The sequence below is a fragment of the Pagrus major genome, chromosome 1, assembly GCF_040436345.1.
Source record: "Pagrus major chromosome 1, Pma_NU_1.0".
NCBI lineage: Eukaryota > Metazoa > Chordata > Actinopteri > Spariformes > Sparidae > Pagrus > Pagrus major.
In genome coordinates, this window is record NC_133215.1 from 5,696,895 (window position 1) to 5,715,816 (window position 18,922).

Below are 18,922 nucleotides of genomic sequence, written 5' to 3' on the forward strand. Positions count from 1 at the left end.
TCTGGCCTCTGCACTCTGCATCTTAATCAGAATACCTCACACAGTGCGTGCAGTCGTCACGGTGCAGGATTTTGTCCATCCATCGCTATAAAAGGTGCTTATCTGCTGTAGCACCGGTAAATCTTTATAGAAAAACAGAAAATATATTTGTGTAGCAGGAAATGTTAGAGGTTATTGTTACATTTTAAAGGTTAAGGCTAAAGATGTTCTATATTTTTCTAAAAACATCAAAAGACCAAAAACCAGCAATAAATGGATTTTACTGATACATATTCTGTTTCCTATCCAAAAGACTGAAGACTGAACTCCATTGTTGTCCAAAAACTATTGAACCACACCAGTGAGTCACACTGTGGCACATTGTGATGTTGTGTCCCCGTGAACACACACATTGTAGTTTTATCATGACTCAGACCCACATGCACCAGTCAGTTGCAGGAAATAGCCACTAAAGCACCAAATGCTGATTAATTTACAGATGAAAATAGAAAAAATAACAAACAGACTATTCAGAGGACTTGGAGCTGAGAGCCACAGACAGAGGATGGATGTTGGAAAGTATTAGGAGAGGGAAATGTGATATCTTGGTCTTTCCAAGATGGCCCTACAGGCAGCTTCTTACGATTGAAATATTGATAGTGTGTATTGTGTAAATAATACATCGCCTCTTAAATCATTTCCGTTTTTGTCCATTCCCTCCTGACAGGCATATTTACGTTTATTGTTGAGTAATAGAGAGCTGGAGGTATGATGCATTTTTGTAGGCTAACCCTGAAGTTAGCATCGCCCTGGTTCCCTCGATAAAAAAGCCTACAGGATTTTTCCATTGGATTTTGCATTGTTGCAAAAAATAAGCTCTGTGGCTAAAAAAAGCTTATGATACTTACAGGTTTTCTCAATAATCTTCACAGATGAACACCACTGTAATGATTTTTGAAGGGTAAATGAAACCAGCAGAGGTAAAAAGCTAATGTAAGGCTATAAACAGACTACATGACTGAAGCCTCACCACCACTAAGCGTCTTACTACACAATTACTACACGTTTTTTGTAAATTGATTATGCCTGTAAAGACGGACTATAGATGAGCCTCCATGGTGATGACGTTTAATGTCCCGACTTTGAGACGAGGGAACCTGAAGTGCAGAAATGCAACTGATTTCTGGGTTTTAGGACCCATTCATACAGCGCTCTATTGTGACAGGAGCAGGATGCAGCCAGGTGACGTAGTATAAAGAGTGACTGGAGACACACCACTGGATATTTTTTAGGGACACCTTGGAGACATTTTTCACAGGAAGTAAGACCAAAACAGGTATTTTTAGCCGAACCATGATGTCTTCCTAACCCTAACCAAGTGTTTTTTTTTGTGGGTAAACCAAAGCACAGCGTTTAAATAAACGTAAAGTTGCAACATAAAGGAACATTCAGTTTTAACTTATCTTTGGTTTTGCAGAAACGTACTTGGCTTACATGTATTACATGTATTGTTACATACAGTGGCACAAGGACAACAACAGCATTATACAGCAGTAATAATTGTTTTATGTCAGTTTGTCCTTTAACTAAGTGACAAGGAATAGACAGCGACACAGAGCAGAGAATCAGTTGTTCTTGAGGTCGTGTCCAATTTCCTCTTGTGCTGTTTTTGTTTTTGTTTTTTAATAAGGGACTCCATTAGAGAAGCAGATTTTTTTCTTGGTTAAGATGCAGAACACTGTGAAATAAAAGGAACAAAACAATCATGTTTTATTGAAAGGAAGATTTGCACCTCCGGCTCCATTAATGCCCCTTTTTCAGCACGACCGCACCAGCACAAGCCTGCAAATTGATATAAATAACAATAAAAGCAATAACACCATGTCTGTGAGCTGGTAATTCTGCTCAGTGCGTCGGATATTTGAGCCAGAATGAGTCCGTTTTGATTTGAGCACATGTTCCAGCCCAAGGACATGTTGTATTCTTATTTAAGTGGCGGTGTGGAACATTATGTACGGCTGCTGTTGTGCCCGTCTGTGGAGAACTCGCCGCTTTCAGACAAACACCCACTGAAGCTCGGCTCTGCAGCTCCTCTGAGCCGTTACGTCTTGGATGTGATCCATTCAAAACATGTGCAGCGTCAAAGCGACACATCTGAGGTGCACAGAAGTCACTGAAAATCTAATGTTATGTCATTTAAAGCGGACGACACTTCAGATTCATACCACAGAGTGACCTCATTATGAGAAAACTGATGATGGATGTCGGTGACTGTACGATGACAGATTTCTGTCATTCACAGCTCACCTCCCCGCCTCTGCTCGAAACTCTCAACTGCCCAGTCATGACAGACGTGGATGATTAATACGACATATTGAGAAAACAAAACTTAAAAATTGAGTTTTATGATTATGTTGAGGTCCGCCCTTCATTGTCGTTCAGTTTCCTGTGGCAACCTGTACCCACTTTGTCTCAGTGCTCACACCAGGAAGTGTTCCCTTCTTTCATTTCAGTAAAAGTAGCAACGCTACAGTGCAAATACTCTGTTACAAGCATGTTTAATACTGATGCTTCTGTAAGACCTAACAACACAATCGGGTTGTGTTATCTAAGTACATTTCTGCAAAACTACAGACAACTTCAAGCTGTGCACTTCTTACGTTTGCTGAGCTCTGGTCAGGTTTAGGCACAAAAAAAACGCTTGGTTATGGCAAGTAAGGCATCACGGTTTGGCTTAAAATACGTCTTTTGGTCGCCACAAACATGGATAGAAATGTCACAACGTCTCCTTCAAATCGCCGGCTTCCGTTGCCACAAACACGGCTGAAGACGGCCCGACTTCCCGTGAAAAATATCCGGTCATGGTCACCACAACACGTCTGGAAGTGTCCCCAGCTCTCCTTAGAAATATCCAGTTCCAAATACCACAAGCAGTTGTTGTCTGTAACTCCACCGCCATCTGCTCCAGCTCCCAGTTCGTGTACAGATATGGCACGTTTTGTGTGTATGGTACGCAGCCTGTGCCGCGTCAAACTTGGACGTATCTGTGTTTTTGCAGAAACATTAATTGCTGACATTATATCCTGGTGACTGACAGCGACAAGAGTGGCTGTTTTTGTCATTTTACACTCACTTCAATACTTTACTTACCTTAACCTCACATAACCACAGATAGAAACATCACCTCATTGATATGCATCCTTCAAACAGCTGCGTGCCCAGTGACAGGCATTAAGATCGACTCAAATATCCTCTCACTGATGGCCTTGCTTGCTCATGTAGGTCATATAGAGGCCATCAATATTAAATTGAGACTGTTTCATAACCAATTAAAAGTTCTTTATGGTGGAAAACAGCAAACGTACTCACACAGAATGTTTGAAAGTCAAATATTACTGGACTATAATCACCTCCGCCATGTTTTCACCCAAGTCTGTTTGACAGCCTGAGAACGAGACTCAACAATCAAGACTTTCAAATAAATATCACAGAGTACACAGTTCAGTATTTGCCTCCAGATGTAGTGGAGAAGAAGCAGACAGTCTAAGTACTTAGTTACATTTCTTCACTGCTTTTCACCCAAAACTCCTTTCTTCCCTCACTCTGCCTCCTCCTCTCTGATCACAGCACCCACAGTGAGATGAAACACCTAATAAAACGTCTTCTCACTAAACTCATTTACATACATGAGTGGCATTGACTCTGTTAGTAAGCACATTTCAAAGGACCCTGCGTGACTTAAGTCCTCGCCGCACAGACTGATAAACACCATTACAGGCTGGAATCCTCTGCGGATGAATAATTACGGCTGCTTAAAGAAGGATTTAACACCAGTTTAAAAAAATAAAAGCGTGAACTTCCTATATGACCCAGATTTTTTCACATTAAGCTACTGACGTATCGAGCAGATCGGGGTCACCGTGATAAAACTCTCATGTGTACGTTCATATGCTGTGTGGATACTGAGGGGGCATTAACACTGGCAGTGTGATAATGCAGCTGCTGAGCCTCCGATGTACCAAAACAACATCCGTGAGCGGAAAAGTCGTGATGAAAACATGAAGCGTTTTATAAGCCTGGTGGTCAGAATGTCCCCCAGAGAATAATTTGAGGAGATATGAAGAAAAGTGTATTGATTTTCTACCCAACATATTGATTTATTTTCTTTCTGACTTTTCTCACATTTGTTGTTTTGTTTTTCATGAATACTTTTTCCTCTTCGGGCCTCTGAAAAACACTCTTTGGATTCACTTCATCCAAATACTTACAATGAGGGGAAGAAAAGGGAGCATGCAGGGTTTTGATGACCGATATGGGGGGAAAAGAAGGTGGTGATTGTTGGTAGGAGGAAAAGAAATTCGATGATAACAAGATTAAATGACTAGCACTGAAAAATGTAGTGAAAATGGAGGAATAAATGACAAACACTCTCTGGTTTCTGCTGCTTGAATGAGAGGATTTGCTGGCTGTCTTTGTCATAAATCGTTGTTGACTGAATAACTCTCGGTTTTGGATCGTTGGTCGGACGCGACAAGACATTTTAAGGCGTCATCTTCGATCTGGGAAGTTGTGATGAGCGTTATATTCACAGTTTTTTGACGTTTCATAAATTAAATAATGAACAGAAACATTGGAAAATGATTAGGGAAGATGGATTGATGACATTTTTCAGTTTAAAGGTCTTCTTCAAAATAAAAGACAGAAGCAGCAGACACAGAAACTGTCAATCTAAACAGTTTAAAGGTCAACAGAGAGGGAATCCACACGTTTGTGACGCCAACAAGGTATTTTCCTTCAATTTAAAGATAAGGATGATGATGAGTCAACAAAAAACAACCCAGCTCAAAGTCCACTGACGCAGCTTTTTCCAGTGATGTCTGCGGCGTCGCGGTCTTATCAGCGTTCATCTGTTGACACACGATCACCTGCAGCTTTTCGTGGGGATTCTCGTCCGTGTTGGCCTGTGGGTGGACGTTCACTGGAAAGGAACATGCGGAAATTGACGGTGATCAGATGAAGGTGATAACGGGCCAGGAAATGGAACAGCTTTCCTTCCTATATTCACACGACCTCTGTTCATTTTTTAATCTTCCCTTTTCCTTCCTGTGTCATCATCATAAACTCTGCCTGCCCTCTCTTCTCTTCCTCATCATGAAAAGGACACAAAAACATGATTACATGTATTGAATGTACATTTTCTTAGTACTCACAGTTGCACACTGCAGTGAAAATATACCATGACGTGGACACTTTAACTTTCAGGAAGTTTGTTTATCTTTAGTGGTGACCTCATGCTGCACCGCGAGTGAAACTCAAACGCCTCTCTAACCAAATGAGACAACCTTCGCCCTCGCGTCTGACGGCTTCACTACGGCCTCGCTGCCTGAGCGTGTCAACAGGAAATGCGTCACATTAAGAGTTAATTCAGTTTCTTTTAAAAACAAACTTGACTGGGCTTGTTTACAACCTGGCTGCTTCTCACACTTTGCTGTACTAATGTCGCCGTGTCTTTGACTTTGTTGTTAGAACTGACAGAAACTGTGAAAAATGAGGCCAAAGTTGTGATAAAACTAGAATCATCATTTCCTCAGAGCTATTTAGGGGTGAAATCATCATCATTCCTCAGCTTTTGTATCATTATCTGCTTTTCTTGTTCTTCCTCTTCTCCATGAATTAGTCAGTTTGGAGATTTTGGGGTATTTTGCTTCCTTAACCGTCTTAAAATTAGAGCAACAAACGTCACTTTAAGTGACTCGTTAGCTCAGTTAGCCACGCAGCTAGCAGTCAGGACTGGGAACTTGGAGCACCAGGGAAGTGTTGCTGTTTACACCATTTGGCTGAGGAGCTCTGGACCAGGAAGGGCCGGGGTAAGCATGCAACACATAGACATCGACATTATTACTGCTACTCTATTCACATTCTGTTAACTACACACTACATCAACTAAAGATTTTACATATTGCATCTTTAATGCGAGCAGTCAACAGGGGAAGATGAGAAAGACCATTTTCGTCTGAATCTTTACTTCTGTCGTACCTACATACACCAAACTTTCCACTTTTATTCCTCTCTATATTCTGAAGGTTTTTTACTGAGGGATCTGTTCTTATATCACTCACAGCCTGATTTATAAAAGATTTCCCTCCTAAATAATGGTGGAAATGTTTATTTACAAGAGATGTCCCTCTGTAAAAACCCTTTTGAACCTGGGTTTATCCAAAGTTCAGATTTCTTTCTTATTTTCATATTTACATATAAAGATTAGACGACTTGTAATACAAAAAAGACCTGTCATAATGTCAGTAATCAACTGGGGGAGTTTCATGATGATATCTGTTAGTTAAACACTTTGTCACCTGATGGTGAAAACCCTGAGCAACCAGTACAACCAGCTCGACGTCCCTGCCAGTCATCGAGGTTTCAGGGTGTAGTTATCTGGCAGGAAGTGGCTGCTCGTGATGATGACTCTGCTGCTGCTGCTGATGATGATGATGGTGATGATGATGAAGAGGCCCCTGAGGCTGTAAACACAACCTGCTGCTCTCTGTGTTGTTCAGCAGCCACATTTTCATCGGCCCCCAGCTGATGTTGCGTAACTCTTTTTATTATCCCTCTTTTGAATCGGTGTCAGGTCATGTTGGGAAGGAAGGATGTGATTCAGAATTCTGTCGTAATCCAACAGGAAATGGTACGACCCTGGAAGCTCTGCGAGTGTGTGTGTGTGTGTGAGTTTGTTTGTTTTAATGTGCGTGCGTCTTAGTGTAAGTATCAGATTAGCGGCGGCAGGAGGCCAGACTGGCTCTGGGGTTGTACCAGCCTCCTCCCCCTTATAAAAGGATTGACCCTGTGAACCGTGGCCCAATATAGACCTCTTTAATTCGGACATAAGATAGAAGTTTGGACCTGAATCTCAAATAACTTCAGAACAAAGTGAGCGAGACAGCTGAGTAACCTTTCAACGTGTTTATTACACCATTAAATCCATCATACAAATAAAATAAAGCAGCTTTGAATGTGAGGTAATATTATTTTCCACATGTCAGTCATGAAAAACAACATTTCAGTGACATAAACGCACAAAGAGTTTAGATTATCAGGCTTCCAACACCACATGGAGAGCCTGGTTTTTTCTTTTTTCTCTCAAAGCACCATGTGAACACTGTATATGACACAGTCCCAAAGCAGTAGTATTGATTTTACCAAAGTCCACAGCAGCAGTGTGTGAATGTGTGTGTGACAGTCTCAGCTGTCCTTCCTCTTTCAGAGTCTCATATTCCGGCACAAAGGCAGGAAATTCCCCAGAAGTCCTTCTCGTGTGTGTGTGTTTGTGTGTGTGTGTGTGTGTGTTGCTTTGTGGTCAGCCGTTCACCACTTCACTTCTCCTCTGACTGACTCACATCACTCACTGCTGATTCACACATAACACACACTTTGAGTCAGCAGCAGTCACTTGTTTGGACTCATTCTTACTGAAGGTGAATCACCGGGAAACGAGAAAGCGACACGGCCAGTTCCCCCTTCGGTTTCTTCCTCAAACTTTCCGGCCTGCTTCAGTTTCTTCTCCCCTCTCTGCCCCGTTGATCTCTGGTTGTGGAGGGGAGGGGGGGAGGCTCTGCCAGCCCCGGCAAGCACACTCAGGTCGACCCGGAGAGCTCGCACCGTGGCCCCGGTAATCCCTTTGTCCCCAGGATCGCCGATGTAGGTCAGCTCCTTGGTGCGCCAAGGGATCAAACCGCCCTTATAGGCTAACGAGGAGTTGAGAATCACTCCGCTCCAAAGTCTCATTGGAGGCTATTTTTTCTTCCCCCGTCTGTTCAGAAGGCAGGTATAACCCGATTTAGAGACAAAGCGGCCAGGGTGTCCCCGGCCCCGGCGCGGCAGCTGCCCAGCGGGGCCGCATACCTCTCCTCCCCGGGCTCCAGCCTCGCCCTCTTGCTGGGAAGGAAGTCAGGCGCCGCCGACGCCTTGCCCCGGCGTTTCCTGGACTGCCTCGCCGGGCTCAAGTTCTCTTTGTCCTCTGTGATTTCAGTGTCACTGTCTTCCTCCGAGCTATCCGGCTCCTCTTGGGGTGGCTCGGTAGAGTTCAGAGCCGGCTGGGGCTCAGGCTCGGGCAGCCCGGGTTGTTCCTCGGGGTTGGGGGTGGTGTCCATCGGCTCCTCCGATGCTGGCTGCGCGCCGCTTGGCCCCTCGATCTCCCGGGAGGAGTGATAGATGTCCCGGGCAGACCTCATGACCATGGAGAGGAGAAGGCTCCGGTGGAGTCTCAGTCCGCCTCTCTGGGTCCTGGAGGCGTACAGCTTGCTTATCGACACGGCCAGGATCCGTCTGGCTTCGGCGTTGACTTCCATGGCGGTTGTGGCACTCATTGTTGTTGGTCTTCTTTACGCGTAATTACGCACGGTTGTTTTGGCACTGTCACACCAAAAGGCTGAACAAGCCCGACGAGCTCGATCTGTCCTGAGTTAGACTTTAGTTTTTCTAGTGTTGTAACGTGTCTCGGCTCGGACTTCCGCTCCTCACCAGTTGTTGTACTCAGAGAAATGAGAGTGTGCGAGTAGCAGGGTGGCGTTTTATTTCCCCTTTGACGTAACGTGGACTTCATTCCTCAGTAAGTGACAAACAGGCGCCGCCCACACCTGCTGTAAGCTGCAGGGAGCGCACACACACACACACACACACACACACACACACCATCTGTTCCGTCTACCGAGTTTTTCTCACAGTTGATCTTCTCTTATTATTTCTATTCCAGCTTCTGCTGCAGATCATTCATCGCTGCTGCAGCTCGTTAGATCCGCAGCTAAACTCTTAAAGGTTCAGTTCTATACTTTATTATTTTCTCCTCTCTTTGATTTAAGCCTCTTTTTGGTAGCTTCTTTATAAACATGAAGGAAAAGGTGTTTTTTTCTTGTTTAAAAACGCATTTTAGCCAAATACCTTCACTTAAATATGTCTTCATTTATATGCAAATTACTCTATCTATCTATCTATCTATCTATCTATCTATCTATCTATCTATCTATCTATCTATCTATATTCTTATATTATTAAAATAAATAGCATTTAACTCAAGATTATTAGAAGCAGGCAGGCAAAACATTATTTATAGCACATTTTACTCCGGTGAAGTATTTTTAAGAGATAAACTGTTGAGATAATAATAATAAAAATATTTGTTTAACGTTTAATCTACTATAAAATAATGTTTCTATGAGGAATTATATATTATATGGCTATATTTCTCAAGAATAAACGATTTTATTTAATAAAATCAGGTTTAATGGGAGATTCTGTCCATTAAAGTCCCACTTCACAGTTCCCAGCATGAGGAGGAAGTGTCTGACAGGGCTGTTGGAGGAAGTGTTGTGTAAAATAAATACAAGGAAGTGATGTGAAGAAGAAACGAGTCCGGTCGGTTCAGTAAAAGTGAGATTATGTCAGTGAGTGTTTACGTTCTGGTGAAAAATCCAGTCAGCAGTTCGAAGAATTTACGTGGGAGAGAAAAAAAAACGTGTCGGGAGTTTCTGCTGCGCTTCTTCTTCTTCTTCTCTCTCTAACACACAACTCACTACGTCACAACACTCGCAAGCTCAGCTTCCATATATGGTCCATCCGGTAGTAAAGCCCCGTGGGGACGCGCACAGTGGAAAAGCCATGACGCGAACGCGCAACCGCAGCTCCCCCCTTCTTCCCCCCTCTGTGTGTGTGTGTGTGTGTGTGTGTGTGTGTGTGTGTGTGTGTGTGTGTGTGCCCGTGCACAGCGGTGATGTCGTCATCTCTGCACCATATAAGGAGCTGTCACCGGTGTAAATTAGGTTACTAAGCAGCAGCAGCGCAGCTGAGGTCAAACTGCAGGAGGCAGTCCGCCCAGAGCACCGCGCTGCTGCTTTCAGGTGCTGTTGGAAATATAAGCATTTCAGATTGACAACAAAAAGAAAAGAGGCAAATTCTGCAGCAAGACAGTGCTTATTACTTTTTTTTTTTTAACCCTTTAATGTCACAGAGTCACAGCTTTTGCACACATGTGGTGCAACAGGTGCTTAGGAAAAACTCAACTTAATCAGGTTATCTTACGAGACAATAAGTTATAATATCTAAATATATATATATTTGGTAACACTTTATCATATCTATCATGTCATCAAAATAAACAATTATCTATAATTCAACATTATTTTGAAGTTAATTCAACTTTAGTTAATAGTAATTTCACTGTAAACAAGCAATGAAATGCTTTACAAACTATTTATTAGCAATTGTTTATTGGAAAGTTGCAACTGATGTTTATAATACTTTGTAAATGGATCATAAATACTATGTCGTTCATTCATAAACATTATTTGGATGGCCATTAGAGTGTTGCAACTAATGTTTTTAACCTTTACAATTGCTTAATAACGGTGAAATAACTGTGTTGAACGTTCTCAGTCATCCAGGTCAGGGTAATTTCTAAGTGCTGTATCGTAGACAACCAGACGTGTTTCAGTTTCTTGCAGAAGTCTCACCTCTCATCCAAGAGGCTTCTTCAGGTCTGACTGAGGACACGTGTGAGCTCTGAGTTTCAGAGTCGACTCTGAAACTCAGAGCTCACACGTGTCCTTAACGACTCTGTAAGGACACTCCCACACAGAGTGTCAAAGCCTGCAGCTCCCCTCCAGTTAGTTAGAAGTGAAGAAGCCTCTTGGATGAGAGGTGAAAGTCCAGTTGCCTACGATACAGCACTTTGAGTGAAATAACTATTAACTAAAGTTTAATCTACTATAAACGTACCGTTTATTTATGACAGTTATTATAAAATGTTACTATTATTGTATACATGTGGCAATATTGCTTTTGCACGTTCTTTAATTCGTGCACGCTGCTCCAACGAAAACCAAACTTTGATTTATTTGCTTTTTTTTTGCTTATTTTATTCATTTTATTTTTTCATGGACAGTTCTCATTGTTGTTCAGAGAAAGACAGTAAATAATCCACAGTTTGGGCTCATTTTCATCTCATTTAGACACTAAAATATAATAAAACAACATGTGTATGTTTTTTTTTTTACTACATCTCTGCTATTAAAGCTAAATTTCCCTCCTGGGTGTCAAAAAAAATGTATGAAGAGACAGAAAGCGAAGTGTGTGAGTGTTGAAGGGAGATTGTGCACATCACCAACGCAACATATGGAAATTTTGAAGTAACCACATCTGTATTTGTTTTTGTCATGACAACATCCAGGTGGCGTTTAATTCAAATCCAGACGTTTCTGACTTACTGCTGAAAAAACAGATTTCTTTATACACCCATGAGCACTGACTGCCTGTCATACAATACAACTGTAACTCTGAGTGCAAATTACACTTGTTATCAGTAACACTGGCAGTCACCGCCCTCGGTGGTCCGATGCTGTAAAAAAAAACATGCAAGCTGTAACCATGGAAACCTTCCCCATCGCTTCTTTGCCTTCCCCACATGACGTGAACGTGGCATGAGAAACACTGTACACTGTAATGGATACCAAATGTCCTCACAGAAAATTACACCAAGATGTTACTGTATATAATGGAGATTACTACGGCCCAAAAATCTCACCATCTCACTGCATTTAAAATATACTTTAAATTAAGTCATAATTGTAAGGATTTTAATGTGGAAATTGTACTTTTTTTGCAAAAAGAAAGGTGTTTATCTACGTCAGACTAACATAAGATCATTTCTTTTGTATGCCTTAAAGGTCCAATATGTAAGAAAGTGAGAAACACTTGCGCTTTGGGATTGTTGGTCGGGTCAGCAGATCATTTTTCAGTTAGTTTTTTCAAGTTTGACCCTTAAATGCATCCACATAATGTAATCTCACAAAATATGTTTGATAAATGGACAAATCCAAGGTGCAAGGTACAAAGTTTTCAAGAAAAAAATGTACATTTGGCCACCTGAAAGGATATAAAGGAGAACTTATGCTCCTCATGTCCACTTTCACTGTCTGCTCTCACTCATCACGTTTGGCAATTAAATGATAAATTGTGAAACATGAGCTGATGTGTTGTTACTGGTATGTGTTGCAAGTTTTTAAACAGACTAAATCACGAGCCGTTTGCACTTTAAATGCCTGTCGGATGAGTCGTTCTATAAGCCGAGCGCTTCCTAAGCAAAGAAAACACAAACCAAACATGACTTCACTTCAGGTCTGTACCCGACCGGTCTCTATGGTGACAGTGTTATGTGTGATTATACTTACACACTGCCTCTGCCTGAGGCCAAAATGGGCGTTGGAGAGTGTGTGTGTGACTGTATGTGCAAGTGTGTGTGTGTGTGCAGACCAAAGGGTGGGGCCTGCTGGTTCAAAGAGTTGCAGTATTTGCTTCTGTATAAACACTGGTTGGTTGGTAGGACTGGGAAATGACCTAGTTGCCAAAATATGACCTTTTAGAGGTAGAAAGCTTGGAGACTGTTGCCACGATTAACAATACATGAAGGTAAAGAAGATCAACTTTATAAAGCACTTTAAGCACTCTGTGTATGTTGGTTGGCAGTGTGTTAAAGGTGCAATATGTAAGAATTGGCTGTACTGCAAATGAATATGAGGCAGCACATCACCAGAGTAACCGCTGACTGTAGCTGCTGTTAGCTTGTTTGCTCAGTTAGCCATGCAGCTAACTGTCCAGACTGGGAGCTCAGAGTGGTATCATGAGACAGTAGCTAGCTGGTTAGCATGCAAACCCCTAAAATTCTTACATATCGCAACTTTAAACTTCCTTTTAAAAAGACTTTAAAGGGCCATAACGTTGTGTTAGCGTCCAAACTGCGGATCACATATCCTTAATTTTTTTTTCGCTGATCATTTTTGTGCATTTTTTACGTTTATTTTTCTCATACAGTTGTAGTTGTAGGCGACCGTTGGTTTCCATTAATTTCTCTAAGATTAAAACTTAATTAAAAGATTATTGAAACTAGCTCGAGATGTGAAATCAACTCAGAGTCCAAGTTATTTGTGTCACTCTGTGTGTAATGTGAAATGGTAGCTCATGAAGACAAACCCACAGAGAATAATCGCTTGACTCTGCAGCTTCTCTGGAGCGTTTTAGCATCTTTCAGCTCATTGTTTTGGTTTCACAGCCCACAGCCTTACTGTTTTGATTCGAGCTCACGACTCTCATCAACCACGTTTCAGAGACACAACAGGCCGCCGATTTTAGCGACAAAAGCTCCAGACGTAGTTAGCGACTAGCAGGTGAACAAGATGTTTCAGTGAGCCACTAAGATGGACGTTTTCCTTTGAGATCGGAGGAGACCAAAATAGAGGAAAAAAACAGTGAATACTGGACAACGTTAAGGTTCCACCATGTTTTTATTGATTTTGAAATTGACGAAAACAATACAAGTGTTTACATTTCACAATAAAAAAAAATTTAGACATGATTTCCACCATCAAAGGAAAAATAAACCTAACTTTTCACGTACTTCACGTATTTAACAAAGAGCTCGGATACAGTCTAAACAACTGGGGCAGTGTCATAGTCAAACCATTTGTATTGGAGCAGCTTCATTCTCATATTAATGATTGTTTTAGCACTTTCTAAGCATTTCCCATTCAGTCTCTTGTATGTTCTCTCAAACTGAATGTCTTTGAACTATCTGTTGGACAAAACAAGACATCTAAAGACATTACGTTGGGCCATTTTTCAATATTTTCCGACATTTTGTAGACCAATAATTATTGATTATTGAGGAAATAAACTGCAGACAACTCTGCCCCGAAGCAGCCAAAATATCACTTAATGTAGGTTTAAGGTCAGACTGCACTGCACTGACTCATTTTGACGATTTAACTTGAAGCAAGTTGAATTTAATTCAAACTTACGTCCTCTAATACATATTCACAAAATAACTGGAAACCAAAGGGTTCCTAGAGTCCAAGGCCAAACTGGCTGGCTGTGAAAAAAGTATATATTAATTTTTTGTAACGGCCACATCACCGGCTCTCAATTTAAAATTCTGAACTATTTAGCACGCTTTAATGTTTTTAATGGATTCTGAGCCGCGTTCGAAAGGTTTCAGAGACATCAGGTTGAGAGACAAGTGGCGGTTAAAGTGGTTGCACTTGTCTCATCGTGCTGCAGGTGTTTGACGCACAGGCTGGTGTTTGTTGTGGTTTTCAGTTGCATCCTGGCTTCATTCACTATAATTTAATATCATGACGTGTGTTTCCCCTCCTCCTCCTTCTGAACGGCAGCACCACGAAACTTAAGCTGTGAAAGAAGACAGCAGCAGAGCAAGTTACTCTTTTGAACGCACTAACAGCAAGTTGCATCTGCGACTCAAATAGCTTGAAAGTAGGTCATCCTTACGAGCGGCACTTGAAGGCATCGTCAGGGAATGGGTCATGGTGCCTATTTATAGACTCAGCGCTTCTCTGGCTGTTTCCTTTTGATTGTTGACTCGCAGCCAGTTTTCTTTTGTTATAACAGACCAACCTGGTTCCTTTCAGACTTTGTTTTTGTTCCAGTGGACATTTTCCTGCTGCATCATTGTGTTTTAAAATGACGCAAAGTTTCCACAGCTGAGCTGGACAGTAGAAGAAGAGCAGTAAAGATGAATCAAGAGATGCAGCAGGTGGAAAATAACTTTCCGAGTTGTACAAAGAAAACATCTACATGTTTTCTTTCATTGAGTATTTCAGGGTTTTTACACACTGGAGTTATTTTCCTTATCTGTACTGAAGGGTAGGGGATAGATGCTGCTGTCTGCTGGACAGGTTGTAAAGTGTTTCAAGGCAGATTTTAGATTTTGGGGCGGTATCAAGAAAACAGCCTGGTCACCAAGAGATAATTTTAGCAGTTAATGTTTCTGCAAACCACAGATATGTACAAAGTTGACTTTTTTATGAAACCTGGCTTTTCTATGAGAGGGTGGTGGTGCTGTTATTACAAGCCAACAAGCCAACAAGCCAGCAAAAAGCCTGCCTAGTTTTAAGGACACCTCGGGATATTTCCACTGCATTTTTTGTGGCAACCAAAACCAGTTATTCTCACAAGAAGTCGGACGCTCTCCATCCCCAATCATGGTGACCAAAATGAGTATTTTAAGCCAAACCATGATGTTTTCCTAACCCTAACCAGGTGGTTTTTGTGCCTAAACCTAACCAGAGCTGAACGACAGTGTTGTGACAAGAGAGGAACAGAAAAATTAACCTAAAGTTGCAACATAAAGAAGTCGATGTACACATGTATACATCTGAGTCGGACCCAAACTGGCCTCGGCGTTCTGCGCATGCACAACAGTCCCCGCCCTGGGCATTGACCAGGAAGTCGTCCATTGCATAAATCTGCAGCAGGAAGCTGGAAAAATCAAAAGAAGAAGACGACTACGAATATATAGTATATGTAACGTACAGCGCCTAAAAGTCATCCACGTTTTCACTGTTTGCTTCTTCTTAACTTGTTTGGTATGTGATGTAATAGGTCAACTGGATGAAGGTCCAGTAGCAACCAGCTGAAACGGTGCATATCACCACCTACCGTGGTCGAGTCGGACGTACTGCCGTCAATAAATGGATTCTCCCCTGGTGCTTGTGTACTGGGACAATGGCAGTAGTCCAGTTAAACGGCCTAATGGAGCTATGACCGTAGCTCGACTTCAGTGTGCATGGAAACGTACTGATCTATACTGGCGTTTGGGTTGCTCTCAATCAAGACAAAACAAACTTGTGTGTTGTGTGGGATCATGGGAGTTGATGTCTTTAGTGTTAAGCAACAACTATTGCTAATAAAAATCTATCTGATGTGACTCAGGCAGAAATGTTCACAGACGAGGTAATGTTTCCTCCCTCTCTGATGTATCACCTGATGTTTCTTGTGTTGCCATAGACACATTTTCTGTGGGTTTGCACGTTGTTGGAAACATTTGGGATAACTTAAGAATGCAACTGAACAAAAATGTATAACAACGATCTATTTGTTTTTAAATTGCAAACTGCAAACAGATGTCTGTGACAGAGTGAAGGTGGGGTGAAGTCTTGATCTGGATAAATACCAGTGGTAGCAATACCACAGAGAGGACTCCTTCAGTGTGTGTGTGTGTGTGTGTGTGTGTGTGTGTGTGTGTGTGTGTGTGTTGAAGAGAGTGACGTTTATAACTGGCTGTGAATTTTCACAGGACAGGAAGGGAGGAAGTGGAGTGAAGGAGGAGAAGAGGGGAGGAAACAGGATGAAGACAGGAAGGCAGGAGTTGGACAGGACAGGGTGGGATTGAGTCAAACCCCCTCAGGATAGAGACACATGGGTGGGACAGGAAGGAGAACATGCAAACTGGAGCTGGAGGATTTGCTGAGCATGCATGTTTCTTTTCTTTTTTTTCCTTCCTGCAACACTCTACATCGATCCACTCAGTCCGTCTGTGTCTGCGTGGATCCTTTACTAATTCATTTTTAATGAGAGCTCCATGTTTGTCCAGACGATTCACCAGCCTCCTTTTCCTTCGACTTACAAATTATAACTGTGAGGGAGTTTGCAGGTCTGTTTTAAGACGTCCAGGAATCTTTTAACATCATTTTGTTGGAAAACTCATTAAAATTTAACATACTATAAAGAAAGTGGTGTGATTTTAAGATGATTTCAAGGTTTTAGCATTGCTTGTTGGTCAGCCTGAGTGTTTATGTAACCACTTAATCACCCATTAAACACCCCCACTACAGTATGCAAATGTGCGCATCAGCAATTAAATACAATCTCACACATAAATACTTGAACAGTCCATTAAAATATAGACTATTTTAAAGTTAAAGTTTAAGTAAAGCCTGTGGATGAGGCCCTGCAGAGTGTAAGGACCTTAGCATCTGTAACAGAGGATGTTAGCTCACATATCTCCCACCAGCGTCATAAATCTAACACTTTCCTTTCCCCTTTTTCTCTCAAGTGCAAACTGGAGTTGGTTAGTCTCAACCACTGCCTGTGGTCTTGGCCACAATACAGAGGATTCTGCACTTTATAAGGCCGGAAATTAATAAAATCTTAGACTTGTATCCAGAGAGTGATCCAGTATGCGTGCTACTTGGAATACAAAGCAGCTTTTTCACTGATAAATATTAAAGGAAAGCTTTTTAAAATGCTAACATTCTGTGCATGGTGTAAACTTCTGACGTGGATAACACGCAACACACAGTGGCATAAGGTAATAATTTAATATGTTTCTCTAGTTACGACTAGATAATGTATGTCATGGAACAAGGGAGCCTTTACGTCCGACACTGGAATAGATATTTCTACTATTCTTACTCGAGGGTTTATATTGAATGGATTTATTGTTAGGTTTGTTGGTGGTATGTGATGTAATACCTGAGTCTCTTTCTCACTTTGTGTTCTGGAAAATTAATAAATATATATTAGAAACACACCAACGTCTATGATTGGAAGCATGATGTGTATGCAAAGAGTCTAATGTGGGTCACGTATTTTTTTAGATTGTATTTTTGTGCATCTGGCCCCGACACGTCATGAGAAACACGACGGTTCATTTATTTACAAGAGGTTATTGATGTGTTCATGGCCTAAGGAAGAATGAGATGACTTACAGCTCTTGTTCAAATCTTTGAGTGATTTTGCAGAAAGTTTAGAAGTTAATACCTTTTGTGGTGTTTCTGTTTTGAGTAATTGAAAAATTGCAAGTCAGCACTGACAACACTCCAGCTTCACAAGTCCACGGTGGCCATGGCTGCCATCCAGGAATGTGGATTTAAACTTGTCCAACGTCTGCCCGACTCGCCTCACTTGGCACCCTCAGATTTCTACCACTTACCCCGAGATGAAGAAAGAGCTCAGCGGTCATTGCTCTGGACCGCTTTCTGGAGGTTGGAGATGCCTATTTTTTTTTTTTTTTTTTAAAAAAGGGATCTGTCTGCTCCTTCGAGATGTAGGAGTGAAGTTGACTCCTTCTACCTCAGGCCGTGAATGTAACAATCACCATCTGTGAGAAGATACAGGCAGAAATTCAGAGGTCTGGAACAAGGCGAGAAAACACGAGCAAATAGTTACGAGTGCATCGTGTTTCTGCTCAAAGCTGTTGAATAAGTCAAAATAACTATATTTAACATCGTGTCATGATGTATTAATGGTGAAAACTCTGGTACATTATAATGATTTTTATAATGTGACTCTGATTTAAAGTTGAACTACTCCTCTTTAATAGAAACACACAGTGAACTATTAGTTATTGCATTCAGAGGCACATTGAGGCCAACTCATTTGCTCGACTTTTTGGCCCCACATCCCTTTTCCTCCACTGGAACAGCACCCTCGGGGGCACTGTATCATGTTTTACTGCACATTTGGCAACCATAGAGAATCCTTTATCATATTTTACCCACCACAGGGTCGTTTAAGAGTGCCTAGCTGTCATGAAATTGTACTGCAGATGTGCAGATTTATGTCTGTAGGCTGTATACGACCTACTCTCGAGGAAGACATCCTCCTACTTAGTCTGCTGTGTCCACCTTTTTGTTTTAAAAACGGTCTGTTTTGTAAATATTTGGACATTGTGTATACAAAGAGTTAAGTGCAGTTCATTGTTTCGGTCTGTGTATCGATTCCTGCCATTTTACTGCAAACGCAGCCAGCGATTACACCATTGCATGGACGTTACCACGGCAACTAATCTTTTACAGATGTGTGCTAGTAACTCCTCTTCTGCCCCAACGAGCCAGTTTTTTCCCCCTTTTGTTGTTCAGCTTCATTTTAACCATCTTCAGCCTGGTGTTTTCATTTTATTCTACAGGAATGGATTGATTGACGATGAAATTCTTTACTTTTTCCGACTTTTACAAGCTAGAAAATGAAAAAAACCAAGGATATGCAGTTGGATAATAACCTGTGGTGGTACATGGTGTTTATATTTATATTGTTCAAGTGTCGTGGATCAGCATAATTGTGTTTAAATGTGTGAAATAGCTGAATAACTGAACATCTG

The 18,922-nt window shown here is 41.6% G+C and overlaps 1 protein-coding gene across 1 annotated transcript; it reads right to left on the reverse strand.

The window, feature by feature from the left end:
- Nucleotides 1-6,927: 6,927 nt before the first annotated feature.
- On the reverse strand, nt 6,928-8,515 carry ier2b (immediate early response 2b). Its single transcript, XM_073464033.1, has one exon. The coding sequence runs from the start codon at nt 8,343-8,345 to the stop codon at nt 7,794-7,796; it is 552 nt and encodes a 183-aa protein (XP_073320134.1). The 5' UTR covers nt 8,346-8,515; the 3' UTR covers nt 6,928-7,793.
- Between the last annotated feature and the right edge of the window lie 10,407 nt (nt 8,516-18,922).

Bases quoted from the DNA above. Each gene is read 5' to 3' on its own strand.
- ier2b (XM_073464033.1), bottom strand. From the start codon at position 8,345: ATGAGTGCCACAACCGCCATGGAAGTCAACGCCGAAGCCAGACGGATC.